Source organism: Portunus trituberculatus, chromosome 27, assembly GCF_017591435.1.
Source record: "Portunus trituberculatus isolate SZX2019 chromosome 27, ASM1759143v1, whole genome shotgun sequence".
NCBI lineage: Eukaryota > Metazoa > Arthropoda > Malacostraca > Decapoda > Portunidae > Portunus > Portunus trituberculatus.
Window position 1 is genome coordinate 4,174,370 of NC_059281.1, and position 22,085 is coordinate 4,196,454.

The following is a 22,085-nucleotide window of genomic DNA, read 5'->3' on the forward strand; positions in this document are numbered from 1 at the left end:
ACACACACACACACACACACACACACACACACACACACACACACACACACACACACACACAGTCTTTCACCAATACGTGCCTTATCAGTTTTTATCACAGCGATACATTGAGTCAGAAGTATTTAGAAGTTAGAAGTCTACAGCTTGACGCCTGAAGGGAATGTTGGGATAGATGGGTCGGTGGGTGTGTGTGGTGTGGAAGGGAGGGCGGTATGGGGTTGGTAGGTGTGTGTGGAGGTTGGGTGGGGCCTGGATATGCCCTTCGAGGAGAGGAGAAGGCTGCTATGAGGCCTGAATAGAAAGGACGTTTGGTTTGTGACGGAAGGGAGGAATGAGGGTGAGAGGGAGGGAAGGAGGTAGGGAGGATGATGAAAGGCAATGGAAGGAGAGGGAGATGGGAAGATGTATCGAGGGGAGAAGGCAGGAAGAGACGGGGTAGGGAAAATTGAGGGAAGGAGAGAGTTGGAGAGAATAAGGAAGGTGGGGGAGTGTGTGAGGATGAATTGAGGTGGGGAGTAGATTGGCGGCAGAGAGGATTGCATGGAAGGACGCTTGATTATTGACAGTGAAAAAGGTTCTATAAAGGGAGGGAGAGGCTGAGGGGGACATGAAGGAGAGTTAAATTGCCTTCATGACTCGATACTTTGAGGCAATCAGTGGTAAAGACTCGATTACCTGTTCCGGTGATTGAGTCGTTAAGTTGCTGAAAGAAAAATTGCGTTGTTATGAGGTGGTTCAGTTACTCTATTGGCACTTGGCACCTCTTTATGTAACTCAGTTTAACGATACGCCTTCATACCTAATTTTAACCTAACCTATCACTACCACCGTCAGTCTTAACTCGCCTTCTTTTAAAGGGGAAACGAAACTAAGATGATTTTCTTCTAAAGTGCTGCCAAATATGATCATTACTGCTACGGACACACGTAGGTGGTGAGTGCATTCAGTGAAGGGGCCAGGTGTGTTTCACTGTTTGATCTGCTGCAGTCTCGGACGAGACAGCCAGACGTTACCCTACGGAGCGAGCTCAGAGCTCATTATTTCCGATCTTCGGATAGGCCTGAGACCAGGCACTTACCACACACCAGGACAACAAGGTCACAACTCATCGATTTACATCCCGTACCTACTCACTGCTAGGTGAACAGGGGCTACACGTGAAAGGAGACTCACCCAAATATCTCCACCCGGCCGGGGAATCGTACCCCGGTCCTCTGGCTTGTGAAACCAGCGCTCTAACCACTGAGCTACCGGTGTGTGTGTGTGTGTGTGTGTGTGTGTGTGTGTGTGTGTTTTTTGTTTCACTGTTTGATCTGCTGCAGTCTCGGACGAGACAGCCAGACGTTATCCTACGGAACGAGCTCAGAGCTCATTATTTCCGATCTTCGGATAGGCCTGAGACCAGGCACACGCCACACACCGGGACAACAAGGTCACAACTTCTCGATTTACATTCCGTACCTACTCACTGCTAGGTGAACAGGGGCTACATGTGAAAGGAGACCCACCCGGCCGGGGAATCGAACCCCGGTCCTCTGGCTTGTGAAGCCAGCGCTCTAACCACTGAGCTACCGGGTGTGTGTGTGTGTGTGTGTGTGTGTGTGTGTGTGTGTGTGTTACCTGTACCTGTGAGTAATTACCAGGTAGAAGAGGAGTAGGCGAGACGTACGTGTGTGTGTGTGTGTGTGTGTGTGTGTGTGTGTGTGTGTGTGTGTGTGTGTGTGTGTGTGTGTGTAAGTAAAAGTATCTTGGCATATTTACAGCTCAATAAATATAAACACTGACAGTATATCTAAATGAAGTCAAATATCAGGACTCAATAATTTCTCTCTCTCTCTCTCTCTCTCTCTCTCTCTCTCTCTCTCTCTCTCATATGGCAAATTTTATCCTACCAATCTTATCAGGGAAGTAGACTGTTGAGGATCTGTTTGTGTTGTGACTCAGGTTTCGCTTCGTCAGGTAACTTGGGCTGTCCAACACGTCGCCTCGTCACCCGCACCCGAACAAGTTTTGAGCTGCGACAGTTACACCCAGTAGAGTTTGGAGGAATTTAAAACAAGTTGTGAAAAACCGAGGTAGTGAACGGCGTGATTAGATGAAAAGTTAACAAATGGTAGGTAGAGTAGAAGACTGGTGTATGGATTTGATAAACAGCAAAGTGGAGGAAAAGAGGGAAGTTAGTAAAAGTAAGAAAATAAACGATAGAGGGAGAAAGTAAACAAGAAAGAGATAATAAACAATTGAATAGAAAAAAAAGAAAAGAAAAAGTCGAGGAACACGACGGAGAAGAAGAAAATAACAAACCTCAACAGGAGAGAAGCGAAAACAAGAACAAATTTATTAGAAGACTGATAAACAAAACAATAAGCAAGTCCGTAGCAAGGCCAGCTGCTAAACACGTGACAAGTCTTGACCACAGCACGAGGAACTGAAGTGAACGGCTGAGCGCAGAAACGAGGACGAAGATAAAAAAGAGACAGTAATACGAGTACATGAAAAAAGAGGTATAAGAGCTAAGATTATTTACAAGCTGAACACACCGTAACACGAGAACCTTAGATATACAAAACGCAAGGATAGAGAGAGGGAGTAGAGGGTAAAGGTAGACGTGTTTTCTTTTAATTAAACCAGTTAAATGTTATGAACTGAGAGAGAGAGAGAGAGAGAGAGAGAGAGAGAGAGAGAGAGAGAGAGAGAGAGAACGAAGCAGCATATCAGAAGGCTAAAAGTAAAAATGAACAGGAGCGTGAACTACGAACTACTGCAATAACAAGAATGAGAATACACAAACCACAAGAAAGATAAAAGAACAACTGCAAGAACAAAAACGAGTTAACGAAACCTTTAAAAAGATAAAAACACGAAAAAGAACGAAAACAGAAGAACCGCATAGAGGCAGAACGACTTAAAGTGAAGTACATGAACCAGTGAACCGCTGGAACCCTTGCCTCTGCTCCTTAACGAAAAAAAAAAAAAGAACTAGATCTTGCAACACTTTTATTTCATTGCTTCCAACCATCCTGCTCTATCCTTTACTATTCTCCCTCCTGCTGATGTTCATGTGATTTATGCAAGTAACATGGCGCCCTCTGACACACACCTGCGACGCATCTGTATCACACCTGGTTAATCACCGCGCATTTGTTTCATGTGTGACAGGTGTATATGGTGTATATAGGAGGTGTGTGTGTGTGTGTGTGTGTGTGTGTGTGTGTGTGTGTGTGTGTGTGTGTGTGTGTTTTGTTGCCACGTGGGAGAGCAAGAGAGGGAGAGTGGAGGGATAGTTGTGAGGGGAAAAGGAATTAGAAGTTGCTATCCCTTCCCCCCTCCTCTTCTTCCTCTTCCTCCCGGCCTTCCCCTCTCCTCTACTCTCCCTCCCCAAGTTTAGTCCTCTCTGACCCTTCATACTCGCTCTCCCCAACCAGTGTCTTCCCCTCCCACTGCTCTCACTATCCTCTCCTTCTCCCTTCCCTTCCTCACTCCCAGTCAACTCCTGATAATATCACTGATAAAGCTTGTTTCGCGATGCGCTCTCTCTCTCTCTCTCTCTCTCTCTCTCTCTCTCTCTCTCTCTCTCTCTCTCTCTCTCTCTCTCTCTCGAAGAAGAAGAAGAAGAAGAAGAAGAAGAAGAATGGTGTATATCTTCACCTGCGGGTTTATTTGTTTCTAGTACGTTAACAAAAGCCTTTCGTTATCACCACCAACGCCACCACTACCACCGCGCACACTCCTAACAGAAATACGCCGCTTGGCAACTCGAGGCAAACAGCTGGGCGGTGCATCAGCTGTTCTCGCTGTTCATTCACTGGGGTACGGGAAGAGGGAAGGGGGTGATGGGGGAGGAGTGGGGAAGAGATGCAGGGAGACTCGGGAGGGTAAGGAAAGAGAGGGTGACAGGGTAGTATGCATTGTTCATTGTTCACTCTTACCCCGTGCTGTTGGATTATGATTAGAAAAGTTATTTTGAGATTGTAGGCTGACTGACTGGATGTGACTGGCTATCTGGCTGACTGGTTGTAACTGGCTTCACTTACGTTGAATATTCATTCTTCGTCGTCTGTGTTCTCTCTCTCTCTCTCTCTCTCTCTCTCTCTCTCTCTCTCTCTCTCTCTCTCTCTCTCTCTCTCTCGTTTTCATATGCTTAAGCTATTTGTGTATGTTTTTGTGCTAGTGTTTTTGTATGTCGTATATTCTACGCTTCATATTGTTGTAACACCCATTGTATTAATTTATGATATTTGGTTACCGTATAAAGCAATGGGCATTATATTCATATTTGTTAGATCCCAGTGTGTAGTATTTTTGTTTTGGCATATGCTTTGAAAAATATACAGGTGTGCTTTGTTTGATAGCAGTGAATGTGTGTGTGTTGGTTACATTATGTTTTGTGGTGTGTTGCAGGTACGGGCCAGTGTGTCGCTCAGGGAGGAAAGGAGGTAGGGAGGATGGCAACACTGCTGGTCACGTGACTAAAGTGTTGCCACCACGGCGGTCAGCCCTTGACGACCCCTGGGTAAATATGACAACAAATAAACAATGTTGATGAAAATAATAAACTAAGATTGTGTATATATTAGATTATGCTTAAGGTATTTGTATAGTGTTTGCCAATTACCTTATTGGTGAATGTAGGATTGGTGTTGCCTTTGAGTGATTTTGTGAGAGGGACTAGAAAAGGGAAGCCTGTGTTGTATTGGTTGACTGGATGGTGTTAGCGGGTGTTGGCATCTGGCTGGCAGGCCTCTACAGTACTTGTGAATAGTTGACACCACTCCAGCCTCCTCTATCCATGTGACGGCATCTCTCGGATTCTTTCTTCCCCCAACACACACACACACACACACACACACACACACACACACACACATATGCAGGCAGAGAGAGAGAGAGAGAGAGAGAGACTAAACCCATAAAACCTACATACATTCACAAAGAAAATAGGTAGAGAAGTAGAGTTGCCAAGATGCGTTTGGGGGACGACCAGATGAAGGAGGCGGCCCCGAGCATTCAGGCAACCAGTGAGAGTAGTGGGTGGGGACGGGGTTCGGGGGTTGGGTTAGTTGATCTGTGCACGAGAAAATCTAGGCTGGCAGAGCTGTTACATTCATGTGGCTGTGATTATGTGGAGGTGGTGGAAGCAGTGGAAGAGGTAGAAGAGGGAGTCAGTTCCCATTGCACCGTGTTCTCCACTTCATCGCCACAACCTCCTTGCTAAGCACTTTCTCTTTCCTATTTCTTTCCCTCGTTTCTATTTTCTCGTTGCGCTTTCAAACTTTTCTTTTTCCTTTCAATCCTCCCCAAAGTTTATCCCCCATTACTGATGTACACTTATCCCCCTTCCCTCCCTCCCATATCACCCACCTCTCCTCTCCTCGTGTCTATCACCACTCTCCACCTCTCCTTCTTTTCTCCCTTCCACTCATCCATTCCTCCACCCCCTCATTTTCTCAAGACGTTCCCGGAGCCTCAGTAAGTGGTCCGGGCTCTCATGCAGCACTGAACAGGACTTGAATCTCGCTGGGCAGTCCTTTCCACTCAGAAGATAATTTTTGTTTCGTATGAGAGAGAGAGAGAGAGAGAGAGAGAGAGAGAGAGGTGGAGCGTGGATTGCGTGAAAGTAGCTCATCGTTGCACAAAGTAATGAAAAAAAAAAAGGTACGCATCGCCTGCAGGTCTTGACTTCATTAGCTTAGTAAATACCCGTCTGCCTGCCTGCCTACCTGCGCCTCTACTACTACTACTACTACTACTACTACTACTACTACTACTACACACACACACACACACACACACACACACACACACACACACACACACACACACACACACACACACACACACACACCTGTCCACCTGTGTACTCGTTTCACCTGTGGAATTATTAAGGTCATTGTATAGGGAGAGAAGGGGCGTCCTTGGCATTGCACGTGTCAGACTTATTGATTTCTTTCGCCTCCTAACGCAACCATTCACTTTACTGTGGCGGAAAGTCAAATTACAACATTTTGCTCCAGTTCGTGCAGTTCCAAGTGGTGTGAATTATAGTACTTGTTGGAATGAGTGTAGGAGAAGGAGTGGTCGTAAGGTGTGATGGTGCAAGGATGTGAGTAACGAATCAAGAGTGAGAGTTTGGAAAGATAACTGTGTAGACTGTCTTGTCTTGTATGAGTACACTCGTGTATGGTTACTTTCTTACACCTTTCCGTATATGCCTAAGCTCCTAAGAGGCTGTTGTTGTGTGTCGTGGTAGGGTAGGCCAAGGTCGGAGATGTGAAGGTCGGAAGTAGGTCAGAATGATGATGCAAGGTAGAGCAGGGCAGTAGTAGGTCGTGAGTTAGCAATGGGGACGTGTAGGCACTGGTGATATTATTAGCCTGGGAAGTTGAGGGAGACATTGTACTATGGAGGAAATCCGTTCGTAAAAATATGATAAGTGAATTGAGGTGAGATTTGCCAGAGATCAGATTGTTGATGTGTGACCAACAGATATTATGAACTAATTGGCCTGTAACGCTGGTATCTGCTGCGCCGCGTTCTGCTGCTTCTGACTGACGCGTGGGAAGGCAGGTGAGAAATAGAACATGAACGATTACAAAGAATTGGAAAAAAAAAGTCAACGGTCTTCATGAAAAAAAAACTAAAAATAAAGTTTGGAGTTTTAGTAGGAATATTGCGATGGTATTATAAAGATCTGGTTTGAGTTGGGAGTAGGATGAAGGGATTGATTGATAGATTAATAGTGTCCTAGCAACGGGGTCATTGAGTGAGGTGAGGAGCTGAGGAGAGCAGAACAGAACAGAGCAAAGCAAAGCTAAGCAAAGCAGAACGCACCATAGCGCAGCACGTGTTGGTTGAGTGTAGAGCGAAGAATCACCGAGAATGCCAGGTAGGATTTATGTTGACGTATGCTGAGAACATAAGAAAATAAGTGAAGCTGCAAGAAACCATCAAATCTATCTGTGGCAGTCCCTGAAAATAATGCATACCTGCATCAACCCATCACCCCTGTCTATAAATGTAGCAACAACCTGACTATTGATTTTACCATTCATTCATCTACCACTCGATTTGAGAACCAATTTCTCTCCCGGCACCCTTTTTGTCAGATCTAAGTCTATCAAAAGAAAATAATCATGTGTCCTCTTCCATGTTCATCCTCGCCCCTCAAGTGTCTATCTTTTCAGAAAGCTCAACAAATATTCCCCTTCAGTATCTACAATTTTTAGTTTTCTGTTCTCACACATAGCTCGTGAAAATTTTATAAGTTAAGACAATTAACCATCCGTTGTCTACCTTTCGTATACGTCTCCATGTAAACAATGTTATTGGTGCCAGGGAGGTAAGGAAGGACGACTAGAGCAATGAAATTATCAAGTTTGTTCACCTGTGTGTATTGGAGCTTCTCTGAGGCAGATCACGTACTTACTTACCTTACCTTTTGTTTATATCCATCTACTTACTCACCCGACCTTGCCTTCTCCTTTACTCACCTCTCTCCTTACCTCCTCCCCTTGCTTTCTTGGTTCCTCCCCTCCATCCTCCTAACCCTTTCTCCTCCACGCATCATTACATCCTGTTCTTCCAAGTTTAGCTTTTATTCTTTGAATATTTTGTCTTGTTCATTTTTTTCTTTTTCTATTGTGTATTTTTCCTACTCTACGATTTTAAGTTTCTTATTTTATGTATTTTATTTCTTAGTGTTGTGTTACTTCTGTATTATATTTTATTCCCTCTATTGTATCTATTTTTACTGTCCTTTCATCTTTCAAACCCCGTGTGTAATTCTGTTTAGTTCACCAGATGTCCTTCTTTTACTTTTAGAATAAATCTGCTGCTATCTGTTCACCTCACGTAATCTCCGATAATTCTCTCTCTCTCTCTCTCTCTCTCTCTCTCTCTCTCTCTCTCTCTCTCTCTCTCTCTCTCTCTCTCTCTGCATCCACAGTCCACTCAGTCACCTTTCCTTTCTCCTCCTCCCCGTCCCCTCCTCCTCTTCATCTTTGCCCTGACCTCGCATCGCCGCGACCTCTTGCCCACCTAACCTCCTTCCGTCTCTAGGTCAGCGCTCAGTATTACCAGATCAGACGCTACACCTTGATGTGAACGATTGCAAGTAAACAAATCCGGGTCGTCTGGCTGATAGTAAAGATAGAGAGCGTTTCCAAGTGCTCTTTTTTCCAGTCGAGGAGAGAGAGAGAGAGAGAGAGAGAGAGAGAGAGAGAGAGAGAGAGAGAGGTAAAGGTAAGTTAGTGCAAGGGGAGAAAGGGTGAATGGAAGGATATTTATAGCTAGTTAGTCCGTAAGTCTCGTCAAAATATTAATTTCAACATATGATTTACTTGCTGCTACTACTACTACTACTACTACTACTACTACTACTACTACTACTACTACTACTACTACTACTACTACTACTACTACTTTTGTGCATGCGTAAATAACGACCACAACAGCAACTACCATGACCTTTAAACTTTTAGAGAGAGAGAGAGAGAGAGAGAGAGAGCGTTTGTATTTATACCATATTTCACTTTGTGCATCGTGGATATTGTCATAAATATTAAAGAGAAAGTGGTTTATGCTGCATTCTCTCTCTCTCTCTCTCTCTCTCTCTCTCTCTCTCTCTCTCTCTCTCTCTCTCTCTCTCTCTCTGCGCTACGATATTGATCAAGGGCGGGCAGGCAGACAGACATTGGGGCTTCTGTAGGGCACGGTTCAAATGACTCTTACCTACCCAGACACGGTTTCTCTCTCTCTCTCTCTCTCTCTCTCTCTCTCTCTCTCTCTCTCTCTCTCTCTCTCAAATAGGAAGAAAGATTATCGCATGGAAATTGATGTTGACAGTTTATTATTATTATTATTATTATGATGATGATGATGATGATGATGATGATGATGATGATGATGATGATGATGGTGGTGGTGGTGGTGTCTTATTTATAAGTCGTCCATGTTTTTTTTATAAGGAAGTGAATAAATTTTTGTATATTCCCTTCTCTAATTTCTTTATCATCACTATCATCATCATAATTTCTTCTTCTTCTTCTTAATCCTCCTCCTCCTTTTTTCCTCCATTTTTCCTTTCCTTTTTTTCTGCTTGTTTTCTTTTTTTCACCTTTTTTTTTTCTTTTACCTTTATCATGATATTTTCGGTAAAACGTTTTATTTAACCTTCATTCCTTCAATTCTTTCCTTATTTAATAGCTAGTCATCTTTATTTTATTTTATTTTCTATTCTTTCCTATATTCTTTTATTACAAGCAACAAAATTTTGGTATGGCATCTTTATTTAACCAACTCTTCAAGTCGAGAACGCTGTTATTTTCTTTCCTCTCCTAACAGTGGTGGCGGTGGTGGAGCGCAGGGCGGCATTAGATGGCGCTGGTGTCATACTGAACGCCATGCTAAACCTATATAAGGGTATCTCTTGGCGCCCATTACTTGACGCTAATTTGGAGTGGCTCGTTATCCTGGCGGGCATTAATGGCGAGGTCCCAGCTGGCGGATTAGATAGTGTCGGAAGCATTATCTAGACGACCCCCACCTCTGGGAATTTGAGGGTTCGTGATTATGTAGTACTGCTTGCTAACTTGCTATGCCACTACAGAAAGAGGAGGTGGAGGAAGTGGTGAGAAATTAATGGTTGGATATTCATGTCTGTTCTATCTTGCTTTCATATTCCTTTTCGTTCTTCACAAACCATTATTTTCGCTACTAGACCACTCTCTCTCTCTCTCTCTCTCTCTCTCTCTCTCTCTCTCTCTCTCTCTCTCGTCTGACAACTATGATTCACCATTATTTGTACCTTATACTACTGCATTTATCATTGATATTTTTTATTACGACTGCGTTTCCTGCTGTGGAGTCTTTCATTCAAAACATCACGTGTCGAAGAAGAGTACAAATGAGCAATGAATGGAGAAATATGTTCGCCTCATCAACTGGTACTGACTGGTTAGGGTTGCGCACAGCCGCCTTGTGTTGTCCAAGTCCGTCATGAGGTTACCGCCCCCATGACAGACCTTGTTAAATGTAGATCGGGTTACAGGCTGAGATGGTACTGTGATTATACTGTGCTTGTTTTTTTTTTTTTTTCAGCTAATGTTTCATTAGATGAGGAAGGAATATTGCATGGTATCGCGTTCTTTGTTGTATTAACCGTTACGCAGTTTAATGAGAGTGGGTGTGTGATGAAAGTGAATGATTTTACTAGAAATTGTCTTTTATTAATAATTTATGCTTCGCTGTTTTCTGTTGCATGCTTTAGTTTTACGAACGTATGACTCATTTTTAGCTTTTTTTTTTTTTACAGTATTTGTTAACTCAACATTACTTCCATGTTTGCCAATTAAATTGAGTTGCATGACGAAAGGAAATCTGTTACGTTTTTTTTTCCCCTCTCTCACTGTATATTTAGAACGTACAAGTCTGCAACATGACGGATAGGAAGGAAAGGGGTGAGAGAGTTGTAGTTGTATATCCATTAAGGGGGAGAATAGAAGTTCAGGTCAGCGCCTCGCCCTGGGGAATGGATGGTCATGCTGCCAGCCTGCCACTGACCTGACGAGCCGCCCTCCGCCACCACCTCGCGCTGGTTCGACGGGAAGCAATGTTGCCAACCCGACCGCCCGTGTAACCATTGTTTTTTTTTTTTTTTATTATTTTTTTTTATCCTCTACTTTGTTTAAAATTTCTTTGTAGTCATTATTTTACAGCTGTGTCTTGCGGGTGATGAGTGTGAGAGGTGAAAGTGGGTGTTGGAGTGGCTGGTGGGGAACGGTTTGAGTCACTGGCAGAGAGAGAGAGAGAGAGAGAGAGAGAGAGAGGGGCAAGCATCGAACACGTTGTCTCTGTACAAGTTGGTTGTAGTAAATTTTACCAGTAATTTCTTTGTCATTCTGATTAACTTGTTGTCTCTCTCTCTCTCTCTCTCTCTCTCTCTCTCTCTCTCTCTCTGTGTGTGTGTGTGTGTGTGTGTGTGTGTGTGTGTCGGGAAGATTGATTCCGGACGTGCTTATTTTCCTGCCTATTTTTGTAGGTCATTGTTTAAATTGGCAGTTAGGTGGCGATGTGACTTTGACTGGTGCTCGGCCCGTGTGATTTGGTGGGTTTACTGAGGGTCATGGTGGCGGGGTCAGGGAATTTACGACGTGGTCTATTTGGAGAGGCGGGGAATGGATTTGACTGGGCTGAGCAGGACTGGAAGTGAATGTCAGGGGATCAATGGAATACCGGCACAACAGACAGGAATATTAAGGCCAGGTTACCAGGTTGGGAAACAAGAATGAGTTATGAAGAGTGGGTGTGGTGGTAGTGTAGAGGAGCAGATTGGAGGATTTATTGACTGGCCACGTCAAGTAGAGTTGTAGTTTTGGTGTGTGGGTCCGCAACTCCGCTGGCGAAGCCCGTGGGTGAGTGTGGTGTAGGTGGCGGGTGGTGCAGGCAGGCACGACCACTGCTGTGAACGGAGACAAACACTAACATCGATATCATGGCGTGTTGATTTTTATGACCCAGAGAGCATTGTTTTCCTTGACTTACGCCACAATGAGGAAAAACAAGGCTAGACAGTCCCTGGCTGTAACAATCGCCCCGAAACGGAGAAGGATCGAGGTGGGTAATTTAGCAAAGTTAAATGTCTCAACGATTTGGCTTAACCAGGGAACTGTTACAACCATTCCCTGTAGCGCCGTGAAAGGTTAGGTGTATTTACCTAGTTGTATTTACCTAGTTGTAGTTTTACAGGGCCTGAGCTTTATGCTCGTGTGGCCCCGTCACCATATCTACACTTATCCAATCTTACTTTAAAAGTATGCACACTCGTTGCAGACACTACTTCATTTAAACTGTTCCACGTCTCAATACATCTCTGCGGGAAACTATATATTTTTTATATCTCTCAGACGTGTGTGTGTGTGTGTGTGTGTGTGTAAACGTAGGCAGCGACTTGAGCTCCGGGCCGCTCGTAGTTTCCATGGACAGGACGTTGGCAGGTGACCACTGATCAGCCCCGCCGTAGGTTCATGGCCATGAAACAACGACGTGGCGCCTCATCTCACCCGCCGACCTGTCCTGTTCGGAATCATTAAGGAGCTCTTTTCAGACTCTTGAATTTGTCTAAAGAAGGTTTCCCTGCTGGTATTGGCGGCAACTTTGGGCAAGCGTGGACGGAGTATTTGCAAGAGGAGGGATGCGGCTGCTGCTGGTTAACTTAAGGAAGGCACGCTGGCAACATTCGTGTGTGCAGGTTTAAAGGGAATAATGCTGGTTCGAACCTTGAACCCGGAACCATGGCAACAAGGTTCATATGACTAAGAATTAATATGAGATCGATGACTGGAGTGTCTAATGTATGTTTTCTTTTATTGACAGGAAGATGAGATCGAGTAGCGTCGAGGAGGTGGGAGGTCATGGGCCCGGGGACCCGTGGGAGGTGTTCACGGCATTGGCCATCCTGGTGGTGGAGGGGAGGACGCCTGGCGGAGAGCGAGGCTACCACGCCGGACCTCACTGTCCCCTCCCCCACCAGCTCCAACACAAGCACTCTTGCGACCCCAACCATCACGTGGTATGTTATTCCCCTGCCAGCCCGCTTACCCACTCTACCACCTTCCACGCTGCACCTGCACAGGAAACCTTACTATTTCTGTACATTTACTTGAGCGATGCAATTTTCCACTATATTTAGCTTGTGGTTATGTTATTTCTGTAGATATGGGAACAGTGTAAATAACACATGAAAGTGCTTCCTTCCCCAGTGCATGCAAGCGAGTGCGTTGGTGCGGCAGCTACGTGTCATGTGGGGAGTCGGGGTGGGCGTGACCCTGGAGGTCTTGGTGGCCCCCGAGTGTCAGCATGGAGCTGCACTAGCCACAACCCTCGACACCACCACGGCGCCCTCCCAGAACCTCAGACTCATCGAGCAATGGAATTTCACCATCTATGATCGAAAGTAAGAAGTTGATCGGACCATGTGGCGAGAACATTGAATTAAGGAAGCTACAAGAAGTTGGCAGATCTTTGTCTAGTCTTGTCTTAGCACTTTTGACTCGCTCTTACATGATAACTTTTACTTGAAAGCTCCTTGATGTGATGATGTAATGGCCAAACTTGTATTTGAGATTTCATCAATGCTCTATAGATATTTTCTTGATGAGGCGCGCTAAATTTCAGGAAACCGCTACAACAGACAAATGTGTTGGTTTACTACGTGGTTGGTTTTGTTTGATGTAGGATTTGTAAGGTTTCACAGTGGTATAGTGTTGGTATGACTATGATAGTGGAATAGGATGGTAACTATGTAGCTATGTACAATTGGGAAACCTCTCACGTGGTAGAAACGTGTGATGAAAACGCAAAACTAGATACATTCTGCATTTCACGTAAGTTTTCATTTTATTAATCAACTTATCCCAAGGTGAAGAAGGCAAAGATTTGATACTGGATACTGTACTTCCACCTCTCTCTCTCTCTCTCTCTCTCTCTCTCTCTCTCTCTCTCTCATTTATTTATTTGTTTTGTTTATTTGTATTTATTTATTTACTTATTTATTTTTGGTTCTCAGGCCGTCCATTCTTCCTTCTCCCTACTTCATTATCTCCCTACCAGTGATCTCATTTCTGCCTCCTCCCTCGGTGACTGTTCTTCCTCTAGCTTTCATAATCTTTTTCGTGTCTCGTCCCACTCCCTTTTCCATTTTTTTCTTTTTCGTAGTAAACGAGTCCTTCATTCTTGCCGTTGTGAAGTGTTCCACTTTTTTTTTTTTTTTTCATGATTGAATACTTGTTTGTATTAATTAAGTACGTACTACTATTATAACTGCAACTGCTTCCACCAATGATGATGATAATAGCATGTAATGATAGAAATGATAATAGTAATGATAAATGGTAATAATGATAATAATAATAATGATAACACAAGGTAAAAATTTACAAGAGGTCCAACTTTGCCAATTATGGCGGTTTGTCTCCTCAGACATTTTATGAAATGTAAGATTTGGTCTATTTAAGTATCCCCAACCAATAAAAACCAAATTTAACTTAACCAAATCCCATCCCCCAAAAAAAAAAAAAAAAAAAAACTAACCTAACTGTTTCTGGGTGATGTGGGACTGATAGGACTGATAATAAACATTAACCCAACACATTAATAATCAGTGTTCTGTCACCAGAAAGAACTTAGCACATTAGTGCTAAAAGCAGCTTGCCCAGTAATAGGTTCTTATCTGATAACACATCTACTGTTATAAAGTATCAAAATAGTGTGCCAGTATTCCATTTTCATGCAATTCTTAGACCATGTTAGAGTGAGTTTCCTCCATGTGCAATGAACTTGTGTATATTTACTGCTTTTATCTCTCTCTCTCTCTCTCTCTCTCTCTCTCTCTCTCTCTCTGTGTGTGTGTGTGTGTCAAAATTTCTTGTGATAGCTTGAAATAAACAAGTCCTAAGGCAAAAGGAATGAATGGAAAAGGTTTAGGAGGCAGGGTTTCGTGTCTACATGTCTTTACCATAGATTCATTCGTTTTTTTTTTTTTTTTTTTTTTTTCATTCTTGTTACCAAAAGTTTTTTTCCTATCATTCATTGCTGTAATAAACTCAATAAAAACAAAGCAATTTTATTCATATGAACATGAAACTTCCAATTAAATTTAAATGAATGTTCTTAGTGAGTTTATTCTTGAATTAATGACATCCAAGATGTTTTTTAATATAGAGATGCATTGAAGGGAGAATTGTATTAGCAAGTGCTTGTATCTATTCAGCGTTGATGATATTCACACCTATTTCTGTTGCTCAGGCTGATATTCACACCTGTTTCTGTTGCTCAGGCTGCCGGAGGCTACTGCCACAGGCTGGTCCTTGATGGCTGCAGTGCGTTCCTTCCTACACTTCTCCCAACTGTCAGCCTGGCTTAGCGTGTCAGGGGGTCGTCGCCCACCCAATGTGCTCTACCGCCTCACTGTCACCTCGCCTGTGTTTTGCTCCAAGTTCACAGCAGAGGCAGAGGAGCATGTGTTTCCCATTACATACATGGGACAGGACACCTCCATCAAGGTGGGCCTCACACAGGATTCTCAAAGTGTTTCTGTGATTCTACCCATTATTGTTGTACTTCATGTGTAGCTCTGTGATAGTTTACTTTAGTCGCAAAGGTTAAATTGTACTTTTGTTTTGCTGTAGCATGGTGGTGAGTAGGACCATTAGGTATATGTGTTGTCTCAGTAACTTATTAATTGTTGGCAATTCACCTGTTGAATTAGAATTAGTAATATTTACGTTAGAGTGCATAGGAAATAGTTTTACTAGAGTGCATAGGAAATAGTTTTACAACCGAGATTAATTTATTGTTCCTAAGACTTGTTACAAATACATATTCAGAATTTAGGGATTTCTATATATCCCTTCCAAAATCTTTTCTGTTTCTGTATAGCTTTTATCAGTCAACATTTATCTGTCACTTAGGTTCTTCAATACTTTTCCTTATAATTCACTGGGGGATCATTATCTTACACCCATAGTATCCATCTCCCTCTTATTTATCTTTCTTGTCATCTTAACCATTCATTTTCCGTACAAATCCTTAAGATAGCATTCAATTCTCCATTGTCATAATCATCATTGTTTTGAGAAGCAGGTTCCTTGTTAACATGGGTCAACCCAAGTCACCTGACATCAAATCAAGTGCAAGATAATGTTCTCACCTTGCTGTCATCCTTTGGTGTCTAGATCCTTCCTCAGGACCTCATCCCATGTCTTCTTTGGTCAACCCACTGGCACTCTACCTCCTCCGTGAATTTAAATTCTTCTATACACTTGGTTCTGAGCTAATCCTAAGGTACTTTAACCATAAATTTAAAGGAAGCATTAATGCTTGCATACATGGTCTTTGTTATGTGTTTAGTTTTTTTAAATTTGCTGGTGACGCCTCTAGATAAATGCTATAATGAGTCACCAGCACTATTTTAATTTTATCGTGATAATATATAAAATACCTTCCTTGTATGAGGATTCAGAGGGTAAGAGGCAGAGTTAACTAGGTAGTTGATATTGACCACTGCAGGATATGAACCAAAGCAGTATTTGAAAGTGAAACTCATTGCTGAATTCATTATATGCATGTCTGCTGCAGGTGTCGGTGAGATCACTTCCCCGCAGTGAGAAGGTTCCAGTGGTGGAGTGTCCCGAGCCCCATGAGGAGCAGGAGACTGGTGGCAGTGTTCCAGAAACCTACCCTACATCTTCCTCTTCTTGGAGCTCTTCTTCCTCTTCTTGCACAACCACCTCCATCTGCTCCTCCTCTCCCTCCTCCTCCTCATGCCAGAACAAGGCTGACAACAGCAGGTAAGAGCAGTTAGCTAACATTTTTCTTTGTGGGTGTATGATTGTGGACAGGTAATTCCAGAATTGAAAACTTGTGGATTTCATTCTAATAGTGAAAAACGTTAGAGGGAATTTTTATCTTTGTAATCTTGATGATACACAGTATAGTTAAAACTATCACCTTGGCACCAGAACTTATAAACTGAGGTTAAATGTGTTGCAATAATTGTTATACTGATTCATCATTTATGCAGACATGCATACAACATTTTGCAATTTTCTTTGTTTTAAGTAACCACTTGTACTTTGAAAGAAAAAAATTTGGCAGTATATGTAAGTACCACATCAAACTGTGGTACAGCTCTTGTCTAAAAACTCAAGATTCTTTTTGTGCTGATTGAAGAAATTAATTATTTAACTACGATTTCTTTTTCTGTCTTTCCTATCAGGTGTGATGACGATCTACGGAGAAGTGTAATGAAGGCCAAGCTTGCAGAGAACAGCAGAGTTACTCGCAGTGAATCACCGGACACACAGCTTGGAGAATCTCTCTTGGATCCCCCTCATTCCCTCACTCGCTTTCCTCGCCGTTATCAGTCTCCTTCTCGCTCAGGTTCTCCCTCTCTGGAGACACCTGAGCACCTCATCTGCCGCCCCAGACCACCAGCACCCCAGAACAAGCCTCCTGACATCAGCATGATGGTTGGACCTGGCCCCACCTCACACCCATTCTCATGGACCCAAGCACGTTACCCACTGACTCCCATCGTCCATCAACCTTCCATGGATTCCATGTGTCCCCCAAATGCTGATGTGATGCATTCCCATCCACATCACCTTCATCATCACCAGTTGGCACAGAATTCATTAGGATTTGACTTCTCAGGTACCTACCAGCCTTACCGTAGACCACAGCTGGTGTACAACAGACCACAGATGTGCTGGTCTCAGGTACAGCCTGTAATGCAGCATAAACCACAACAAGTGACACTCCACCCACAACAGACTCCCCTCTCGGTGAACCCTGTCAGCTACAGCTCACAGCAAAAGACTATGAATCAGATGTCCCCGAGGGGAGGCAAATACCAGCATTACCCTGAGTACCAAGCATTTGATCAGCTTGATGCCCATACTATGACAGGGGAATACCCAGAGCCTCTGGGTGACCACAGTGATGATGTTCTGGTGGGGGAGTACCAGGACCCTCACATTTTGATGGCAGGTGAGCCTTCAAGATTGAGCTGCATGACTTCTCAGGAGGGTGGCAGAGAGCAGGGAGTGAAGAGACCAGGAGAACACTCTAGTGAATGGGAATACCAGGAAGAACACCAGACCTACAAGCGAGATTATTTCCACAAATCTTTGCCAGTTCCTGAGACCTCCCACCACAACAGGGATCAGGGAAGTCCTCAGTGTAGCAGTACCCGGGTGAAGCAGGACCCTAGCAGACTCCATAAATTGACAGAGGAGGATAAGATGCTTCCTAAGGTATTAGATGACCAGATGAGACCTTGTTGCTCCCACACTGGCAAGCATCTGTGTTCTAGCATTGAAGACCTGACTGAGGTTGGCAGCACAGAGGAGACTATCTCTGCACATCTTTGTCCCAAAGTAAGTGAGAAGTGACTTGTGGATTTCACTTGATGTTTTCTTGACTTAAACTAAGTTGGTATCGGTGGCATCATTAGTTAGCTAAGGAAGCAATCAGATATTACAAAGGTTAATTTTTTTTAGTACAGAAGTCTTACTTCTACTGACCAATGTATAATATACATTTTGTTCATTTTTGTCTTCCATTAGTAAGTCTAACAGACATGCCTTATTAGCTTTATTATGCTTACACAATTTTCCATTGTCTGTACCATCATCTTAAGCTTTCCTCTTTTCAGGAGCTTAAACAAGGACTAAAGCAGCGAGGAGATGTAAGCCCCAGTCATCTCTACAATACAAAGGTTAACTTTGATTTGACTCCAAAGGAGACCATGGAGATACTGAGTGTGCTACGGCAACCAAATCCCCTTCCTCCCTTGCGCATAGATAGGCACAGGGGACAGTACGAGGCTGTGTCTCCACGAGGTTCAGGAGAAGCCAAGTTACCTGGGATAAGCTTTGTTAGCGATTGCAGTGTTGGCAGCAAATCTTGGGAAAACAAGGGTTATCTTTCAAAATTTCTAAAAGACAGAGGAAAGAAGGTTGAAACCAAGTGCTGGAAAGAAGAAAAATATGAATCCTCACATATCAGCATTAAAGATGAAAATGTAGATGATCTGGAAAAGAGAGGAGAGAATGCAGCTGACCAATCATGGAGTGAATACAGGAAAAATGTGGGACTAGCCTTTCCTTCTTCTGAAAGCTCTCAAGGACAACAAAGTGAAAGGTGCCATAATAAAAGTTTGGGCCGAGGGAGAGAAGGTGTACAAGAGCTTCCTCCTAGTCCTGAAAATCTGTTTCTTGAAGCTATAGCTCGTAGTGGTGAGAAGCATTGTGATATTTCTAGCTGTAAGACTTTAGTTGATAGCCGTGAATCATATCGGACCAGAGCGTGTAAGGATGCAAGTGTGGTGTCTTGTGATAATGTGAATACAAGTGTGTCCAGTGAGATGAATAAATGTGATACAAAAGTTGTTAGTGGAAAAAGTTTGCAATTATCAAGTGAAACAAGATGCATCGAGGCCAAGAAGGTTACCCACAAGATGAGTGTCTTCACTGCCAGCAGTGAGCCAGCCAAACCCGTCATATCTCAGCCCCAGAAGCAGACTTCACAAACTCTTGTTAAAAGTCCATTTAGTGCAGTTTTATCAAGTATTCAAAAAGAGAATAATAGAGTTCTGGAAGATGAACAAAGCCATTGTCAAGAAACTGAAAAAACAAAAGCCTCCCAAATAGGAAGAGAGTTTGTTAAAAGGGCATTAACATTTGAAGTTCAAAAGTCTGAGGGAATCTTGAGATCAGAGACTCACACAAATGGAACCATCCAAAACAAAGAAAGGACCACAAATGAAGTAGGTAACCAGAATGGTGTGGTGCAGAATGGTAAAGATCTGGACAGACCCTTGCGGGACACTCGTGAAGGGTTTGCCAAGAGCACTAGTTTGCTCAAACACTTGATGACTAAAAGTCATCATCAAACTCAGGACATCACTCAGGGCAATAAGCAAATAAAACTTGAAAAAGATGACATGGATTGGAAGGAGCTGGAAGAGCAACAACAGCTGGAAACACAGGAGATGGAAGTGTTAGAAAACCAAGAGATCTCTGTTGACAGTGAAGTAGAAAAAATATGCAATGAAAAGGGTGTCCCCATTCCCTCTGCAAGTGCAAAGGCTCAGTTCCGGAGGTCCTTGGACTCGGCCACAAACATGGTGTTCCACAGCAAGACTGGATTGCCACTCACCTCGTCTCCAGCGCCTCTCAGAAAAGGGAAACGCTTTGACTATGATTCCACCTTGAACTGTGTTGCTGCAATTAAGAGGTGAGTGTATCACAATAACACTGGAAGGCAATTACACTATTTTTATTTTACTTTAAGAATTTCAAACATTATTTGCATAGTATTTTACTATTTTTTTTTGGTCTGCATTTCTTCAGAGTTAAAAACACCATTCGATCGGAAATTACGTATAATGATGATTTATACATACTACTAAATTTTATAGGGTTTTACATTATGACCAGGCTTCTCTTGATTCTTTTATTATACTTCTACAAAATTAAAGTAATGTAAGTTTTGGGGAAATTAAAGGAAGGATTGTCAGAGAAGATGCAGTGAAAGAGAGATGGGGTGAATATTGTGAAGAGATTAGTTATAAGAAAACCAAGAGAGAATGGTAGTAATGAATGCCTTAAATGATACTCACAGGAAATAAAGTATTGACAACTTTAAGATAGAATGAAATGTAGAATGATACAATAAGTTCAAGAGTTGGAATGGCATGATTTAAAGGAGGTTAAGATGAAGTTGAAAATGTTGAAATTAATACTACTTTAAATTATGGTATTTTTATGGAAAGTGAAAAAATCTTGAATAAGAAAGAATAATTGGCATGGTGTTTGTTTGGGAATATTATTTCTTGTTTTAGCTATTATTTACTGGTTTATTTATTTTATTTTTTTGTTTTGTTTTGTTGGATGCCACCTTGCAGGGTAAGACAAGTTGAGCAGGAAAGAAAACTTTCATTTGGACTACCACGCTCCACTTCACATTCGCTTAGTAATGACCACAATAATTTTGTTAATAATTGTTTGGTTTGACAGTTTTCCTTCACCTCAGTCTAGGTCTTGTATTTGTGTTGTGTTGCATTTAACTGACCTTTTCACAAAAAAATTTTTAGATCGACATCGTTCCACTGCAGTGCTCTGTACACGTGCGACAGTGAAGAAGATGAGAACTACTCTGTGGAGATGAGTGCCAACAATGAGGTGCACAACCATGCCTACAAAACCACCCAGCTGTCCCTCTCAGCCCCTGCCACTGTGACCTGCTCCAACCTTCTGGGCAGCTTTGAAGAGTGTGTGCTGAACGGCCGCCTGGAACCTGTGTCCACTGTGCAGGGCTTCACTGCTGAGATAGCTGCCTCTGGGGCCTTCTGTCCCAAACGCACCACCAAACCTGTTACTGTGTTCTTCTACACCCTCTGTGATAATGACCAGATCTCATCCCCCTACATGGTATGCACTAATTTTTTATTCAGATTGAACATTGCTTAATGGCTAAGAAATGATATTTTTACTCTCTACTTTGATGTTCTCCTCAGGAACCCTCTCCAAAATGAACCTTGAGATGGGATGAGAAGTCCTAACATAACCTAACCTAACTTATAGCAATATAACTCATAAAGCAAAACTATTATGAAGCTAGTGTTGAGTAGAATGAGCTCATTAGTTTTGAATTAAACACATGGAAGCAAAGGATGGCTGATGATCCACCAGTCAAGGATGTTTACTCCAGTTAATGGTATATAGTTAGCTTGCATGTAGGATTTTCAGGATTTTCATTATCTTATTATACACATTAGTTTCTCAGGTTTGACGTCTGGGCAGTGGATATATATAGTGTACTGTATGTATTTTTTTCTTTATGATCTTCAATAAATCTGTTTCAGGGTCACATAAACCTGGGCAAGAAAGGCTACCATGTGCCCAACAAAGGCACAGTGCAGGTGACTCTGTTCAACCCCCATGGTACTGTGGTAAAGATGTTCGTGGTGATGTATGACCTGTCAGACATGCCACCCAATTCCCGTACCTTTGTCCGGCAGCGCACTCTCAACATGCCTGTTGGGGCGAGTGACTCAGATGCCAATGCTCACCAGTGGCTGCGTTACCTCATACACCTCAGGTAACTTTCAGTGAAGGTAGCATTTTTATTAAATTAGGTTTTAGTGATGCTGTCTTGGTATAATGATAACAGAACATAATATAAGCTTTCTTGAGTCACTATGATGGTGAAAGTGGTCACAAGGTAGACACAGCATAGTTGGCTGGCTGTTGACATGCTTTTTCATTGTGCAGTGGAGACTCAATACTCAACTTAATTAATTCCAAATGGCTGTTTGAGTATCAAAGTTCAGCTATCAATACCTATAAATCAGGTAATTTGTTCTAATCGTAGTAAAACATCAAATTAAAAAAAAATTCAATGTAATTTTTTTTTATGATTTTGATTTGTACATACTGTAAGTTAAGGCTGCTGATGGATAATGTAGAAAATGAGGGGAGAAGGTTGGGGAGGAGGGAGGTCATCGGACCTGAGAATCCACT

General features: G+C 42.7%; 1 protein-coding gene across 1 annotated transcript in view; it reads left to right on the plus strand.

Moving 5' to 3' along the window:
* Positions 1-22,085, plus strand: part of LOC123509678 (protein FAM214A-like) — a 66,919-nt gene that overhangs the window by 39,854 nt on the left and 4,980 nt on the right. The window contains 8 exon segments of the mRNA XM_045264151.1: positions 12,373-12,568; positions 12,759-12,952; positions 14,834-15,059; positions 16,135-16,346; positions 16,775-17,936; positions 18,215-19,797; positions 20,678-20,993; positions 21,428-21,663. Of these exon segments, the coding sequence (XP_045120086.1) occupies positions 12,377-12,568; positions 12,759-12,952; positions 14,834-15,059; positions 16,135-16,346; positions 16,775-17,936; positions 18,215-19,797; positions 20,678-20,993; positions 21,428-21,663 (4,121 nt within the window). The 5' untranslated portion in view covers positions 12,373-12,376.